The sequence below is a fragment of the Acinonyx jubatus genome, chromosome A2 (assembly GCF_027475565.1).
Source record: "Acinonyx jubatus isolate Ajub_Pintada_27869175 chromosome A2, VMU_Ajub_asm_v1.0, whole genome shotgun sequence".
NCBI classification, from domain to species: domain Eukaryota; kingdom Metazoa; phylum Chordata; class Mammalia; order Carnivora; family Felidae; genus Acinonyx; species Acinonyx jubatus.
The window spans coordinates 50,397,000-50,415,562 of NC_069383.1; the positions used below are offsets into that span (position 1 = coordinate 50,397,000).

Here is an 18,563-nt window from a genome sequence, read left to right on the forward strand (position 1 = left end):
CTGTGTCTCCCTCTCTCTCGGCCCCTCCCCTGCTCACACTCTGTCTCTCTCAAAAAATAAAAAAAAGTTTTATTGAGATATAACTTACATACCATACAATTCAACCCATTCAAAGTGTACAATTCAATGGCTTTGAATATATTCATAGGTTTGTGTAACCAGAGGCATGCCTCTTAAATGTGGCATATTCTTTCTTTGGGCTGCCTGAACAAAGGGTCACACAGTCAACCCTTATTGCATAATAAGTTCACCATTTTTAATTTGAGCCTGTTTGTTACAAGGAATGGTGGGCATTTCCATCATGGATTTACAGTTCATCCCCGAAAGTGAACATGTGTTCCCAATCTCTAGGTTCTTCTCACTTCTCCTTCCTTCCACTCCTTTCAGGTCAAAATAGCAACACAGGATAATTCTACTACTCTACTCTACTCTACTCTACTTTTCTTGGAATGAATATGTATATATAATACATATTCCATTATATATATATGTCAAATGGGGAACACATATTTGCTACTAAAGACAAATACGTGTTTAGTAAGACAAATGAGAAGGGAAGGAGAAATTATCAACAGTTTAGCAGCAAGGATAGGCACAGGGGGCTATTGCAAATTATATGCAGTAAGTTGGGGGTGCCTGGGTGGCTCCGTTGGTTAAGCATCCAACTCTTGATTTCAGCTCAGGTCATGATCTCCGGGTCATCAGACCAAGCCCTGCATTAGGCTCTGTGCTGGTCATGGAGCCTGCTTAAGATTCTCTCTACTTCTGCCCCTCTCCCCTGGTTGCACGCTCTCTCTCTCTCTCAAAAAAACAAAAACAAACAAACAAAAAATTGATCCCCCATGACCCTAGTATCATGACCTGAGCCAAAATCGAGTCAGACACTCAACCGACTGATCCATCCAGGCACCCCCGAGCTCAAATTTAAATCCAGGGCTCTTTCCTTCCTCCATTGCTCTTGTCCTCAAATTGATACCAGGCCCTCTTCTAAGGTGCCAGGGATACACTACTGAAAAAGACAAATACTTGTTCCAATGACCCTTACATTTTAGAAGAGGGAGAAAACAAAGGTTAAGAGTCCTTTTCTGCCCTCATCTGCATCACAAGCACCTGCAGAGAGACAAGTATCCTATTTATTTATGATAAAATAAGAGTGCAGTGTAATTTAAGAATCCTCTCCAATTAGATGTAATGTCTGGTGCTAGAAACTTGCTAAGCCTGACTTTCAGCGGAGAACAAGTGGGATCTCAGGGTAAAACTGAGTTTTCCTTTGTGTCGCCACTCTAAAACTGCAAGAAAGCTAAGCATCCCCACAGCAAAATGTCCAAATGTTTATCCCTTTTCAGCACATCAGATACGTTTCTATGTCTGTATTCAGAACAATTTCCTAGTGCAGAGGAATCAGATATCTGTGAACAGGAAACAAAGCGACCCAAGGAGTGAGAAAGTATATTGTGACACTATGCTAGAAACGAATTCACTTTAAAGGGAGTCCATCTTGGAATCTATCCAAAGGCGTTCAGTTCCTGAACTACCAATGGGCCTTGTGAAGTGATGGCATGGATCCTGAATGTAATATGTATCTTCTTTGGCTTACTAATCTCACTCTTGAATTCCCCAATGCCCATTCGCATTTAGATTTTCCCCCTGGATATCGGCCCCTCATTTCTCTTCCCACTGCTCTACCGTTCTCCATCAAAATGGCTTAGAGCTTTGAGACACCAAAATTGGCTTTGGAACTCTAAAAATATCAGGTTAATATACCAGAAAAACCAATTCAGGATATCAATTAGGGCGTTGTTGGGATCCAATAAATGCATCAGGGGGAATAGGTAGGAGACGGTGGATACCATTGAGCTTGATCCTTATAGTAGACATTGAAATATGACAAGGAAAAGGGTTACTATGAAACGTCACTAAGTACTAGTTTCCGTGTCATTTTTCTTTTAGGAAGCTAATATGCAGAACTTCTGACTAAGGATAGGCTTCATTTTTAAACAGTGAAAGTTCTCCTATGCATTCATGGTGGTACAAGAGCAGCTTTAAATATCAATGTCCTTGTTCTGCTCTCTCAAGTCATTATTTTCTCCAACACTCATTTAAGGAAAAGGGCAGATTTCAATCTTCATTTGAAAAAAATTAAAGTTGGTAGAAAGGTCTACGATGTTTCAGGACACTGATATAATTCACATTAGAAGTGTTCTTAAAAGCAAGGACAAAGGGTATTTTAAGGCAGCACTTTAAGGCACCTGGGTGGCTCAGTTGGTTAAGTGCTGACTTTGGTTCAGGTCATGATCTCCTGGTTTGTGGGGCTGAGCTCCATGTCAGGCTCTGTGCTGACAGCTCAGAGCCTGGAGCCTGCCTTGGATCCTGTGTCTCCTTCTCTCTCTGCCCCTCCCCACTTGCACTCTGTCTCTCTCTCAAAAATAAAATAAACATTACATTTTTTTTTTTTAAGTGCTTTCAGATTGGCTGAAATTCTTCGCATTAGTTACACATTTTGTTTAAATAGTATCCACTTTTTCTGAAAAGTTCCCTTCTGGTGATTGATCCATATTTCTCCACACATCTGGTTACAGTTGACAGTTCCAGGGAGGGCAGCTGACCCAAGCCAGCTCAGGCAGATCCTGTAAAGCACTCTCGTTCAGCAGAGAGAAAAAAACCTCAATGTCGCTTTAGAGGCAGGCTTGGGGATTAGGGTGCTGCCAGCCCTTCTGGTTTTTTTGTTTTTAATTTTATCTTTAAAGCTAATTTATTTTGAGAGAGAAAGAGCAGGGGAGGAGCAGGGAGACAGAAAGAATCCCAAGCAGGCTCCTCACTGTCAGTTTGGAGACTGATGTGGGGCTCGAACTTACAAACCATGAGATCATGATCTGAGCTGAAACCAAGAGTGGGACGCTTAACTGACTGAGCCACCCAGGTGCCCCAGCCTTCTGTTTTTGGTTCCAGAGGGGAGAGCCAACAACCAGAGATGGTGAGTCTTGGGATTGTGCCAGTCCAGGGTCCCAGTCATCCTGAGGCTTACATCACATTACATTACAGCTGGCAATGATTTAACTGGTTCTTATGAAGTACCAGACATTCAGCTCTAGGTATTTTTCATGTTTCTCTTTTAACCTGAAAATCCCTTGAGATAAATATCATCACGTCCTCTCAGCTTTATGGAACATTCTGAGGCAGAAGGAGCTTAAGTAACTACAAAGCTGAGCTGGGATTCCAACCCATGGGGTCAAACTCTAGAGCCAGTGCTCTGAACTACATTTTTACTCCATCTCTAAGCTAATAAGCAATTTCCCTCATCAAAGCAAGTTTCAGTTGGGTATCTTGCACTTTCAGCCAAATTAGGTACTATGTATTGTAGGTATACTAAGTAATACACTAATGAAAGCAATCAAAGGAATACCTCAATCTGAGTATGTCCAAAGCCGTGTTGTTATCTTTCTCAAACTTGTTTCTCTTCCCTTTCTCTCTAAATGACATTTTCATCCATACAAGATGAAATTAAATCTTGGGAATCATTCTGGATCCCTTCTCAGCTTCCACAAAACCTCATTTTATATCCCAAGCCTCTTTATTCTACAAAAATTGGGCAGTTGTAATGGACACAACCTGATCCTCAAGCCAGTCCCTTTATTTTTTTAATTTTTACTTTCACTTTTTAAAGTAGGCTACACACCCAGTGTAGAGCTTGAACTCACAACCCTGAGATCAGGACCTGAGTTAAGATCAAGTCGGCCGCTAAACTGATTAAGTCACCCAGGCATGCCCCCTTTCTCTTCATTCCCACATTTGATTCATTCATACAAATGGTCTTAACCTTCTTTAACCTTTTAGTGCTCTAGGATCTTCACCAGTAAGAGGGGGTCAATCATACCTATCCCCTGAGGCATTCGAGGATTAAATAAGATAAAGTGTGAGAACCACTTAGCACAGTATTCGACAACTGTTAAGGTATTTCTTTTAAGAACTAAAAAAGTTTTAATATGTGCTCATGGAGAATTCATTGTTTGCTTTTATAGCAAAAACACGAACTATAATAAATTCATCAAATGAATATTTCATATTTTTGCACTTCAAGTGACCTGTATGATTTCCTGCATTTTCCAACGTAATAAAAATTCTTAGAACACACACAAAACCCCACTCCCCAAAACCCAACAACATTCAATCCCCACTCCTTAACTATGCTCTATTAGCAGCTATGTTAGGGATTGCCATGTATCTGATGAGTACAGCACATTCATCAGATATACACATTCAGAATCAACTTCCTTGATTGTATTAAGTCAACTACTAGAGCTTTAAGTTGTTCCCCTTGTTTAGTGAACATTCAAAAAATAAAATATAAATTCACGCATTCACCCGAACACAGAAGGGCCTATGTATCATACAGGTTATATACAATACACATATTATTCATATTCTACTTCATATTAGATTCTTTGGCTTGATACCCAATTTTCATATTGGATTAATAAAGCATAAAAAAGCATACTGTAAGGATCAAATATTTGACACAGCCATTTAGCCTTATCCATTAACATACACACACACACACAGAAATTTTAAGTAAAATTAAGCACTTGTCTTTATTAGCTTTCTAATTAGCCAACATATGAACCCAACTTGGAGCCTATGGGTGGGGTGTTTAAAACAAACAAAACAAACATGAGTTGATCTTTGTGTAAGAGATAGAAAAGGAAAACATAATGATCAAGCTCAAACTTATGATTTCCTTACATTTTTCTCTCCAACATGTATCTTCATTGCCTAGTTAAGATTCAAACTTGAAACAGAAGATAGTATTTTTAAATGTCTTTAAGTTACCCTAAAGGACTACTTCCCCTTACCGATTTTCATACCTTTCCATTACTGTCCATGTTGTTTACTACATTAACACCTGAGCAGTATCAGGTCCTGTTAGAATTACCAGGAACCAGATTTCTGGTTTATAAATGAGGGATATATAATTTGTCTTCAAACACAAAAGGAAAGCACCGGGTAGGGGAACGGTAGTGAGGAGTCACAGTATTTTTTAAATTCCAGAGGTTTTAGAAGTAGCCTATTGGTAATAAACTCCAGGTCAAAGTTTTCCCTTCTGTTCTGAATGATATGAAACTTGGGAATCTTGCCACACCAATACTTGTTCAGGCATTTGAATAGATTCCAGGCCTTTTATGAGAAAGAAAAACTTCAGTCTTAACTGTTAACTAACATTTTTGTAGTGGCATAAGGTCTTCTTTGATCCATAGGATTAGGCAAACTTTGTTACCCACACATCTCACTTCTTCAAAGGTATTGATGTCCATCTTGGGGAGCAGAAAAACCTAAAACCTGCATCACAATATCCAACAAAATCTCGATTAAAAACCTTACTATAAAAATGACAATGTAAATGAGGAAAATTTAAAAGAATATCCACATAATGTCAACTTCAGGATGGGAGTAGTTTTAAACACGACAGGAAATCCAGAAGACATAAAAACTGGTTAAGAGTGGACCACATTTAAAAAAAAAATGGTACAATCAAAATATACCGTAAATCATGTCAAAATACAGACAATGGTGAAAAATATTTGCAATCCAAAAAACTTGTGTTAATATTCTTACTATTCCTACCAATCAAAAATTTTTGTAAAATTGGCAATTGATTTCAGATGAGGAAATGGAATTATCATTAAGCATGAAAAGAATACTCAAAAAAATCATAGATATGCCAAATTAAAACATGAAGCCATTGGACTGGCTAAAAAACACTATTATTAATTTGCAGTACAAGTGAGGATATAAGATAAAGGTGACTGATGGGAAGAGTAAATCACTATAAGCTTGGCTTCACTAATAAATGGGAATCCGTCTTTATCTACTTAAGTGCCACCATCATTTTGTCTAAGAATGTTCACTACATTAATAGCAAAAACTACAAATAACCTACCTGGGGCAGTTGGTTAGGTTGGGGAACCTTCATACAACAGCCTACTATGCTCCTATTAAAAATACGTAAAAGCCATTTTGATTAATAAGTACAAGGCACTATTGTGACTCACATGCATATATTTCTTCTTTACAGAAGCCCATGATTTATCTCTGTATTATAGAAGTAGTAACTGAGACACAGAGAGAAGTAACTCATTGAGACTATGTCATACTGCTGGTTTTATAGATGGAGGGGGCCAGAAACCAAGAAGTGTAGATGGCTTCTAGAAACAGAAAAAGATAAGGAAAACAGATTTTGACATCAGAGCCTTGAGAAGGAAACAGCCCTGCTGACACCTTTCAGCTCAGTGAGACAAATTTCAGACTTCTGACCTCCCAAACTGGTAAGTTTGTGTTGCTGTAAGCCATTAAGATTGATGCAATTTTTTTACAACACCGATAAGAAACTAATACAACATAATAAGGGATAATAAAAGTACTATGTGGACAACATTATTTCCAAAAATGCCTTTACTAAAGTTTAATGTAGGGGCCATCACTTTCTGGTATAAACACTTAAATTCTGTATCATCTATGAACCTATTGCTGAGAACAGTGCTAGATCCATAAAGAGATACGTAATAAACATGAATAAATAACAGCTTAGTATAGATATGACTTTTTTATTGAGGTATAATTTGACATTGAACTAGCAGTTCTGGGTATATGACAGGATTAAATATTTGTATATATTGCAAAACGATTACCTTTTCTCTATGGATTTTGGAAATTAGTAGAAAATGTGTCCATCACAACAGGATCAGTCCTATCAGAATAACTTTTTCAGATAGCAGTTTCAACAAACTACATTCTGAGTTATCAAAATTTCACATTAATGATGCAGATTCCTCTTAAGCATCATAAGAAACTAATATTTTTGTGGAAATACATATTCTAGTATGTCTGTAACTCCTAAGCTCAAAAGATCTAAGACATGTACTCTAATGCTTTAATGTTACATTATAAATACACATAAAAGTGATTCAAAGGTATGTGAATGCTCTACTAGAAAAGACAATAAAAAAAAGTCTAACCACATAAAGGAATATAAAACTATTTATTGACCACTGTTTACCAGTATTTACAATAAAGTAAATAATATACAGTTGGATAACATTCTGACTACAAAGTTATTGTTTTTCCTGGTTTCTGCTGAACCAGTAACTCAAATACTGAGAAGATTGAGCCTACATGTAAGGAATGAGTTGGGGTAAAGAAAAAACATGCAGGTCAAGAATTTAGATTACAGAGGTCTGTCCCCCCATTTATTCCAGCAGGTGCTAAATTGCCAACATCTCTAACCATCTGATTATGATCAGGTTTCCATGAACAAGTTGTAGACATTCCATGAATCATGACCTTTTAGTCAGTGCAGCACAGGGATTTCAACTTCTTCAAAGGGAATGGTTCACCAGAAGGAACCTTTAAATGTCCATTTAACTAAGTTTTGCTTACCTAATGAAAACATACCAGGACTTGTCTGGTTTTTTTCCTTTGGGTGGGGAGGTTATTGGTAGTGATAAAATTTTCCTTTCAGGAATCTTGCAAACGAACTTGCATTTGTGTGACTGCAGACATGAATTCTGTTACGGCTGCTTTCAAATTGTCCAATTTAAATTGCTTACATTATGTGTAAGCCCAATTAATTACAAAATTTGAAAGGTTAAGGCTTCAGGAAAACTTTCAATTTAAGTGATTTCTTACGTTGCTGAAAATGATGGCATCCCAGAAACGTGGGCTTATCCATGGTTATAAAATGCTGTTTTTATTTTGGGGAATGTTAAAAAAAAAAAAAAAAGAAAACGATTTACGTATGTATTTTAAGTATATACACACAAAAAAACCCCCCAAATCAACAAAAAACCCAGAATGGTCCTTAGGCATATAGGAGTTAAACACAAATTCTGATTGAAGAACAACTATGAAGATTTCCCCCAACATTTAGAAAAGGTGTTCTCTAAAGCAGGGGAATAATATACCATGGTCTCAAATATTCTTCTCTGATAAAGGAAGCAACTACAGAAAGCTTTTATTTGTTCAAAGTTATCAGTGCTATAGATGCAAAAAACCCCAACAACTCCCCCAATACTACTTCAAAACAAACATATCAAACTTGATTTTCATTAGAATGTTATTTTTTCACACTAATAAACCAAAAAACCAAGACCGAGATTTTATATATATATATAAATATATATAAAAAGCAACACAAACAATTATTGAGCTTCATCTTCCGGACAAGAATGCCAAGTTAGTCTCTCTTCATAAAAAGCAATTACAATCTGAGGACACTTCATATTTGCCTCTTTTGCCAGCACCAAGTCTGCCTCATCTGAATCTTTCCTGTTGTGAGGAAAAAAAATGTTCAGTCAAAAGTCTCAATGATTTTTGTCAACTGCAAGTCTTTCACTTAAGTCGTAATTCAATCAAAAGGTGTTTAAGTGCTTCTGAAGGATTATGTGGTACATGTGACTATGTTCCAATACAACCTCATCTTCCAAAACAAGCCACAGTTTGCCAAATTTTGTTTTAAAACATCATAGCAAAAGAAACTAGAATCATCCTTTCAGCAGATAATTACTACCTCATAATGATGAAAACTATAAAACCTTTCTAGTTAAGGCTTCACAAATTTAAAAAATCTATTCCTACTTTAAAATAAAACAGCAATCATCTGCACACTTACCATTTCATGAGAAACATTAATTCTCCACTGCTGTCTGTGGCACCAATTATTCGTTCAGGATCAAGACCTCTGGCAAAGCCTCTTGGTTTATCAGCCTGATTAAAAAGATATTGACTATTAAAAAGATATTGACTTTTCATATAGCAAACTAATAATATTAACTTCCAATGTGTTTACGTGAAATATAGCTTTCAAATAAAAATCATCCCATAGTGAAAAAGAAATAGCAAGAGAAAAAACCCTTATTTAGTACTAAAACATAATTTCCGTTAACCTTTCAAGAAGCTACAACAAATGTGGGTATCTAAAAGTATTCTAAATTGCAAGTCAAGGTAACAAATACCTTTCCGTATCCTAATATGTCAAAAGACAGAACTGCATGGGCACACAAAAAAATTAATCCCTTTATTTTGCTAACTCATCCATTAATAATTGTAAATTCTTGAAGATTTCACTTGTAGGTATTAGTCTAAACTACCCACATATTTTAAAAGCACACACAAAACACAAATAGGAAAATAGTAAAAACTTCAAAACTCACACTCATCAGTAATGTAATCAATGTGAATTATAGGAAACCTTATAAAATACTTAGCATAAACCAGTGCTTCTAAAAGTGTGGTTTGAGGACCCCTGGATATTCTAGAGACCATTGGTATGTGTCTGTTTATCTGCAAGGTCCCCTCTTTTCATGTATCTCTGACTTCAGATTATCTTCGTATTATCTCCAAACACTGAGAGCAAATCAGATGCAGAAGTAGAACTATCCTAAGCCAGACATCGAAAAGATTTGCAAAAATGTAAAATGACACTCTTCTCGTTTATTTTTCATGAAAAGTTATGAACATGCAATAGGTTCTGTCACTGTTAACTGAATACAAGGATTTTAGGAATTTGTTTTATTTCTCATATAGTTAGTATTGATAGTCATAACACACATGAACAAAAGTTTTTGGGGATTCTCAGTAATTTTCTCAAGTATTAAAGGGGTTCTGAGGCCAAAAACGTTTGAGAACTGCCTACGTCAACAAATCCCTTCTCCCTACCAGACTTTATCTATATCCTAGGGTCTGGAGTCAGATTACCTGGGTTAGTTAGAATGAAGACTCTAACCTTTACTGTGTGGCTTTGGGCAAGTTAACCTCTGTGGTTCAGGTTTTCTATAAAACAGGAATAATACTATCTGTCTCAGACGTTTTGTAGTATGCAAAGTACAAATTAAGTTACATAGAACACTGCTGGGCACATTGTAAGAGCTCAAGGTAGGGTTAAGTATTGTTATTTAACAGTGCTTCTTATCAGTATATGGTTGACTTTCTATCTATGCCTATAAATTCTTAACACGTTACCTTTTTGCTTTGGCCACTGAAGCATTCAGAACCAAATATGTCGTCAACCTCTCTGTTTCTCATCTGGGAAATGGGGATAATACCTATAATCTTACTAAACTTGCCATGGAGATTTAACAGATTATCTGTGAAGCACTTGGCATCTAGTTCAAATGATAAAATTTTAAATCCAAAGACCTTAGCAATGCATCTATATTTTCTGTTTAATTCCCAAACCTAAATACTAATTCAGAATCAAGACCTTTTCTCAAATTGATGTTAGGTCAGTAGGTACGGTCAGTATAATGTTTTGGAGTTGAGGGTATAAGCAAGTAGTTATGTGTTTTGCCCAAAGCCACAGAAACATTAGAGAAGCAAAGACCGGATCAAAATATCCATGTACTGAATGAACCAACTATCTCATTTCATACCCTCCCCCCAACCAAACCCCAAAAAAACCATAAAAATAACTTCCATTACCAATGATTATATACTTGACAAAACAAGGATCTCATGCAGAAGTACTTTCTGGTGGTCAATGCCACTAACAGTCCCTAATCAGGATGTGCCATGTGGATTATTTTTACTACACTGTAAAGGACAGCAATGATCTAATCTTTGTGTTCGTTGTATTTAAGACTGCCAGTCCCGGATCACAGGAAATGGTTTTACTAAGGCTCAAATCCACGAATCTACTCAAAATAACACTAGCATAACAATTTAAGTGGTATAAGCACTTACTGCACATTTATATGATGCAGGCTAAATCATGTTTATCCTTTTTTGTCCTAAATACTACGCATTTTAAAAAAGCTTTTCAATGATTTTTAAAGCATTTCAATTTTAAGTATTTTAAATGTACTTTAAAAATCAAGCCATCAACCTTTTACAAAGTTAGTCTGGTGGACAATATTTTACACTTACAGCATCTCTTTTCTTCTTGGATTTGCTATCATCAGATTCACTGTCAGATAAAGATTTTCTTTTTGTGCCATCTTTTTCTTTACCAGCTTTTTGAGAATTAAGAAACGCTTCAATTAACTCTGGACAATCTAAATTTTCTTCAGGTTCCCAAGTATTGTCAGCACTAGGTTCAGTTAAAAAAAAAAAAAGAAAAAAAATTCAATACAATTCATCACCATCATCCACATCCATTTAATATTTATCTGAAAAAAGTCTGCTGTACTGCAGATGCTTCTTCCCTAGCTCCACATTCTCGAGAAAATCTGCTTATATTTCCTGTGTCTTTCTCAGCCCCCTATTAATCTGCTGTATTACATCCAAGTTAACTGTACCTGACTCTAGCAGAATAATTAGAGCTAATATTTTTCTAACTACACCAATAACCCACTTCAGAATTTCTCTGAAAAGGCTTTAAAAATGTGGATTCCTTATTCCCACCCCAAGTTACTTTACCAGATCAGACAATGCCTCAAATTGGGATCTCCGATACTGTGTTTGAAAACACAATTCTAAGGCATTCTTAAATGTGAGACAGAATTGTCAATTTCTGCTGGGTCCTCAAATGGGGTAATGAAGAACAGGGGTTGGCAACCCAAAAGTCAAATCCAGCTTTTTGTATGTTGGGCAAACTAAGAATGGTTTTCACATTTTTAATTTGTTGGGAAAAAATTTCAAAATGACATTTACGTGAAATTCAAACTTTAGGGCCATACAGTGTCATTAGAACACAGCCATGCTCATTTGTTTAATGCAGTGTCTGCTGCTCCTTTAGTATTATATTTGCAGAGATGAGTAATCATGAGAGACCTATGGTCCACAATGCCTGAAGTATTTAAGGAAAAAGTTTGGCAACCCCTGATATAAGGCTGAGATGAGCATTTTCATGTTTTTCAGAAGGACTAGAAGAAAAATGAATAGCAATTACCAATATGAAAGATAATCCTAGTGATAGGCTTGCAACTTTTTTTTTTTTGTAAACGCTATGCCCAATGTGGAGCCAGAACTCAAAACTGCGAGATCATGAGTAGTATGGTTTACAAACGGAACCAGCCAGGCTGGTTAAGACCCCTAGTTTTAACTTTGTGTGCTCTGATCCAAGAAGACTTTACAGAACAAGACAGAAAGAAATTAATTTTAGAGATGTTGGAAAACAAAGGTAATGTTAACCTCTGATTGTAACCTGTGTCTTTTGATATGCTGAGACTCTAAAATTGGAAAACCTGAATCTGAGAACAGAGGAGCACAAAAGAGTTGAAGCAGAGCCTCTGTCTAATATAACACAGATCTACGTAACCCTAACCCTTTCTATATGTGGATAATATAGTCTTGTATATTGCCTAATACACTGCACAGTTATCTAGTAGGTCTCAATCATAATAATGGCCTTAAGTTTCGGAGAAAGAGGGAGAAAAGGAGTTAAGTTTCTTAATATTTTGATGGGCTGGGCAGAAACAAACAGCATTTAATGTCTCGAGATTCCAAAACAACAAAAAAACCTACCATATGAAGGTAATCAATTCTTTGACACATTGGTTAAATCTAACTTTAAAATAGTTCGGACTTGGGGCACCTGAGTGGCTCAGTCAGTTAAGTCTTCGACTCTTGATTTCAGTTCAGGTCACGAACTCACACTTTGTGAGAGCGAGCCCTGTAGCTGACAGCTCCCTCTCTCTCTCCGCACCTCATCCCCACCCTGCACACATTCTCTCAAAAATGAAAATAAAGTAAAATAAAATATGATAAAATAAAAGTTCAGACTTATTTTGCTTTGTCCTCCTACCTGTTGGAAATTTTTCTAGTGGCAAATTACGAATTTATGATGTACACTTTCGCTCAACTAAGAATACTGAAAGGATAAAATAAGAAACCTTCAATCTTCCATTTAACTCGTAATTCCCAAATTGCTTATGGAGGCAGCTTTAAAGGTAAACGGTGGGGCATGTAGTAGGTATCAGATATCTGAAGCCTAATTATTTAACTAGCACACTCCCCCATGTCCACCCCGTTCAGAAAACTGTTGACTATCTTCACTATCCATTTTTTATAAGTCACTGGCCGTGGAACCTTGCTGTTTTTGTGGTATTAGGCAAAAGATTCCAAGGAGATTTAGCACAAGCTAAATGTAAGAGTAGAATTTCTGCATGAGTTATTCGCAATACACTATAAAAATTAGGACAACAATTAGCAAGGAGGAATATAAAGAACTAAGGAGCTTGAAAAATGCCCTGACTGCTTCTTAGAGATTAGGATACAGTAAACCTAGTGTATGGTGCAGGTCCTGGATTATGATAAGCACTTCTGTTCAACACCCACCAGTCTACCTTTTATAGCTTCACACCTTATATAGCACACCCTCCCTATATAAGGAAACGTCAATTAGATATTCTAATTGGTGCAATACTTAACTACCTTAAAATGCATTATACGGTGAACTGCACTCTGTAAATGTGACTCTTCAAGGCAATCGACTAGTTTCAAATATGCTTGGTTACGACTGTAGGCTAAAGACTTGGCTCTTTTTAAACAGCTCTCAATCAAGGTACCCTAGATTGAGGTATCTTTACATTTAAAAAGGTATCTTTACATTTAAAGAAATCTATGGAGAAACTGATTTTTAAAACTTCAGACTAAAAGCAAACTTTAAATGTCACTTAACTGCAGTTAAACATCTAATAAAAGCACCAGGTTTCTTACTCTGTAAATCCCTTCCACTTCAGGAAATACTCCACCTTCCCATTCACTACACGTCGGTCCAGTACTTTTTCCACCACAAATTCTTCAGGCTCTGCCTCTTCTACTTTTTTACTCTTTCCATTCTGTTTCTTTCCCATTTTTTGCTAAAATAAAACAAAAAAGAGATTTAAGAGACATTTTTAAAAAATTCTGAGTACATTTTAAGGACTAAATTAAAGACTGCATTCGACACCTGTGTTTTTACTTCTATATCCCAGGGGAGACCCTTCTGAAAAGATTAAAGTCAACAAAAGGAATACTTAATTCCATTTTAGCTCAAACCTATCACCCACCCGCCTTCACTGAAATAATACAATCAAAAACACTGGAAAATACTGTTATCTTCTCCGAATCCAATCTCTCATCTAGTCTACAAGACCAAGTTTACTAGAGTTTGCACTCATTTTAACTGCAAAAAGCAACAGACAACTGGAAAAGTACCAGAAGATGACACAAAGAAGAGAGTACTAGTAACAGGTCTTACTGAGCCACAGTCCCATTAAACTATAGCCCCCAGACACTAAAACCCCCTGTATCAATGCAAACACCAACGTTAAGCCTTGATTATACAGAAAAGAGGTAAATGCGGAATGAAAACATGGTTCAGAATCCTGATATCAATTGTAGAGTCAACTAAGGAGACCATGAAGAGGCTAAAAAGGACGCTAGTATTGTTCCGTAATTTCTGTAGATAGTATTACAGATCACGTGGAACAAAGCTATAATGTTGTCACACGAAGATGCCAAAACGCTGGATCATTTTAATTCTCCAATGTGAAAAAATCTTGGTTTCTCAAGAGTCCAAACTGGTAGCCAACAAAATTCATGTAGAGAAGTTTTTAGGTTAGTTTTTTTCTTTACATAATGCTACGAGAAGCCAAAAGACCATGCTAAACCCCACACTATTTTCCAATAAGTCAGATGTTATGAGGATTGATAAGGGATAAAACAAAAAACTTAAATGGTTAATTAGAAGAGACTAAGGGAGGGAAACCTCAAATGTTAATTCTAAATTCATTTCAGTGGTGCTATTAAAAAAAAAAACTAAATTGCTAACACTGAAGTCACCCCTAATACAGCATACAGGCAAAAAAGTTAACCAGCAATACTTCAAGATGGCAAAAAAACATTAAAATTATGGAATTATTCACAAATGTACACACATAGAAGTAATAAAACTCCTCTGGAATTTACAATAACCCAGCAAACACCTGATTTTGTTGGATACCTACTCTAAGTCAGGCCTTATAATTTTCATTAATTCACATACTGGGTATCACAACCAGTCAGATAGCTTTTTGTTTCTGTACAGTACAAGGAATGGTAGTGAGAGAAATGAAGAACTGGTGTAGACAAAAGTCTATCAGTGATCCTAAATGATAAAATAGCCATCTTCATGAAGATGAGGTTAACAGAATAAAGAGGAAAGCAAAAATAAGCACAAAGAGTGAGAAGAATAAACACTAATAAAACTTGGCACAAAAAATGAAGTATTTACTTCTATGGCACCCATAAGCTACTTACAAATGTTCATTTTTTTCTTTTCAAAAAATTTTCACCCACTTTCCCACATAAATTAAAAGCACACCTCATCTCTTGAAGTGAAAAGAACTTTCAAGACTGTCAATTTATGATCCCTTGACAAAGGATAAAATGCTTCAGGATCATCAAGTTATGGACACTGAAGACTATCAAAACTGTGCCAGAGCAATAGAGGCATCTATGTGTGCTTTCATCCTCCAAGCCTCAGGGATAGCTAGTTCCTTCTCCTTCCAATACTTGAAGGTCACAGGCAACCGTACAGCCAATTCAATTATCTATACACTTTGGTTTACTGGTTATGGAAGTTGAAGGGCAGTTCAATCCTGACGGGGCACGGAAGATGCTTTGCACTTTTTTCCACTGAGGGCTTTGATGTGAATCTTTTGTGCCACACTTTACATTTCAACATTTGCCAGGATTTGAGTTAAACGTGCAACCTAATGATGATAAAAATTAAAAATCAGCAACTTGCCTTTTTAGTGTGAAACCCAAGAGAGAAATATACAAACCAAAACCAAATGTTTTACCTTATTTACGTGTTAGCACTCACCTTTAATATGATTGCAATTATTAATGCAATGTGTTAGAATTACTGTGAGAATCATAACGTTGAATTTTGCGATTGGTATATGAATATTTCAATGTTTTAAAAAACCCGTAACAATATGGCTGAGCATACTACGTCCTTACACATTCATAGAACTTTTAACGAAGTATAGGAATGAATGCAAACTTTGGATTTAAGAGAGTGAAAAAATTTAATTGCTCCAAATTTAATTGCTGCAGATCTAGTCTTCTCTCTTCCCGGGACATATGTATGGTTTTGTTCATTTTGTATTTAAAAAACCACATGGCAATGATGTGATTTTAAGGCCTTAATGTATTTTAGAATAATTAAGCTTGAAATATGACAGTATGACTAAAGTAATTCCCAAGATTGAATGACTTTTGTCCCAACCTAGGTGTATGAGGAACAACTTCTTTAACCAACACTGAAAATACCTGCTCTCTCTAGAATTCAATATAGGGAGATTTAGGGACTCTTATGCCAACACGCAAGAGCTTTACAGCACTGCCTGTCAATATTCTTCCATGTTGCAAAAGTTTATTTTTATTTCAAGATAAAAATACTCTGTAAAATTCATGTTGCTATCCTCCCAAGATTAGGTTTCTTTAAATGGATTAAGACACTATTAAGCCAAGCCTGTAAGTATCTTAATGTAATGATTTCGTTTTTGCCCCTAATTCTCCCCATAACAACACTGCAGGGAGAGGGGACTGGGAAATACATGTGGATGTAAATATCTCAACCACAGAGATGCAAAGTTATAATTTTGGGGGGAAAAAAATTTGAGTTAGATCCTTACGTATTTTAGGTTTTCATTAACTTACCAATGTAGTTTTATTGGAGGCCATTTTTTATTGCAGACTTGAAGAGCTATTACTAGAAAAATGCATGACAGTTAAAAAGAAGTTTGCACGACACAAAAAAGGTAGGTAAACACAAGTTTTGTTTGGATTCCAACCCCCACTTATGTATCGTATATTTAAAATTTGTACTCAAATCCAGAGATGCAGATTTGAGCTCCTGCCTAAATTATTAGTGACCTATGCTTGCTGAGTACATCAGTGTTGTAACCAAGTGGATTGAGAAATCCTTATTGGGTACCCTGGTATCTGAAGCAGTTTTACAAAGGAAAAAATAGTAGACAAATATTTTTTCCCCAATCTAAATCCCGCTATCAATCCTATCCAGAATTTTTAAAAAAGTCAAATAACTTGTTTCAAAATTCGATGTGATAACCCAAACAATCACAATTATTAAACTACCTTCAATTTTCCCACTAGACCTTGTAACAGTCCAAAGAGGCACCTACATAACCCCAACTTGGTTTCTTTTTAGAACCCCCCCCCCTTTCTAATCACTAGTTTTAAAAGCTGAAGACAGAAAAAAAACATACTGAGATGCGTGAGTCCCATTTCGTGCCACTTTTAAGACAAACCACCTCTTCAGTCTATCCGTCCCCCATAAGCCCCACCCTGCTTAACCAGGCCCAAACACCCGGCCCCCGCCCCCCACCCGGGAGCGCGGGCCTCGTGGTCAGCGCATCCGCGGGGAGAAACAAAGGCCGCGGCCCGGGGGCTCAAGGGCACTGCACCACTGGGCCCGCGTTCGTCCCCACCCGGCGGCAGCCACGTAACGGAACGCCCGCCGCAGCCTCAGGACAGCGAGCCGTGCTGATGCGGGAGAACGCACCGCCCTCACGGGAGGCCCAAGTCGCCGACCGAGGCCGCGAAGGGGAGGAGGGCCCCTCATCTTGATCGCGGGTGGGGGAGGGGGAAAGGAAATGCGCTTTGTCTAGAAATAAGGCGGCTGTCGCCACGGCTCTCTACCCTCTCGAGGTCTGTCTCGTTCTCCCCCTCCCCCACAACTAACTCCAGGCAGCGGCCCAGCGCCAGGCCAGCCGCTGGGTCTCCTCTCGACTCTCCGCTGCTTCCCGCCAGCTCCTGACTCGGGGTCGGGCGGGGAAGGGCGGGAAGCAAGGAACTGGGGTGCGGGGCGAGAATCCCTGGGGCGCAGGTGGTATCTTAAGCACCACCACCGCGTAGAGAAAGAGAAAGAAAGACACCGACTTCACCGCCTCCGAGCTGCTCCGCGTCCCGGGTCTGCGGCGTCTCCGGCCCTGCGCGCCTCAAGCTCCAGCCACATCCGAGGGGGAGGGGGCTGGGGAGCTGCGCGCCGGGCAGCCACGGGGGGGGGGGGGGGGGTAGGGGAAATGGCACCGCCCACGCCGGGCGGCCGCGAGGGGCGGGGCGGCCGGGTGCGCGCTCCCGGCGGGGGAGGGGCCGCGCGCCGCGCCCGCTGGGAGCCGGTGCCCGGGGCAGGTGGAGGGCGCCAGCGACGGGGCACTTACCGTTCGCGGCGTGGCGCCTGGTGGCCCCCGGAGGGGAGGGAGAGGGAAGTAGGGGCGAGGACAGTGACCGAGCTTCTAGACGGAGGCGTTTCTGTTTCGCAGCTGCAGCGCCTGGCGCCAAAACCGGGCTCCGCCCACTTCCTCGCCCCTGGATGTGGGTGCCTCCAAACGCTAGGGGTGAGGGAGTGAAGAAAAACTTGGGCGGGGAGAATCGGAACTAAGCAGGAGTGCCCCTCTCAAACCACTCTCTCCAAAGACCTCTCTTGAACCCAAGGGGTCGACTCCCAAAGACGTTGGACAGGGTTGGTGGCGTGTGAAGTGTAACATGTTGACTAGAAGTCGCTTCGGGTGTTTCCGGAAGGGGCCGAGTCAGTCCTCAGAGCAGGAGGGGAAAATTGGGGGAGGGAAATCGCTAGGGGG

General features: G+C 38.5%; 1 protein-coding gene across 4 annotated transcripts; it reads right to left on the bottom strand.

Moving 5' to 3' along the window:
• Positions 1-7,014: 7,014 nt before the first annotated feature.
• Positions 7,015-18,452, bottom strand: CBX3 (chromobox 3). Of its 4 annotated transcripts, none has more exons than XM_027075144.2 (6): positions 18,144-18,452; positions 16,621-16,672; positions 13,648-13,790; positions 10,915-11,077; positions 8,663-8,757; positions 7,015-8,319 (listed from the first exon to the last, which is right to left on the bottom strand). In XM_027075144.2, exons 2-6 carry the CDS (start codon positions 16,642-16,644, stop codon positions 8,193-8,195), a joined length of 552 nt encoding a protein of 183 aa, XP_026930945.1. In that variant the 5' UTR covers positions 16,645-16,672; positions 18,144-18,452; the 3' UTR covers positions 7,015-8,192. The 4 variants fall into 4 exon arrangements, with proteins under 4 accessions (XP_026930945.1, XP_026930944.1, XP_026930947.1 ...); XM_027075143.2 differs by lacking the exon at positions 18,144-18,452 and adding an exon at positions 17,863-17,970; XM_027075146.2 differs by lacking the exon at positions 16,621-16,672 and having other exon boundaries at positions 18,144-18,450.
• Between the last annotated feature and the right edge of the window lie 111 nt (positions 18,453-18,563).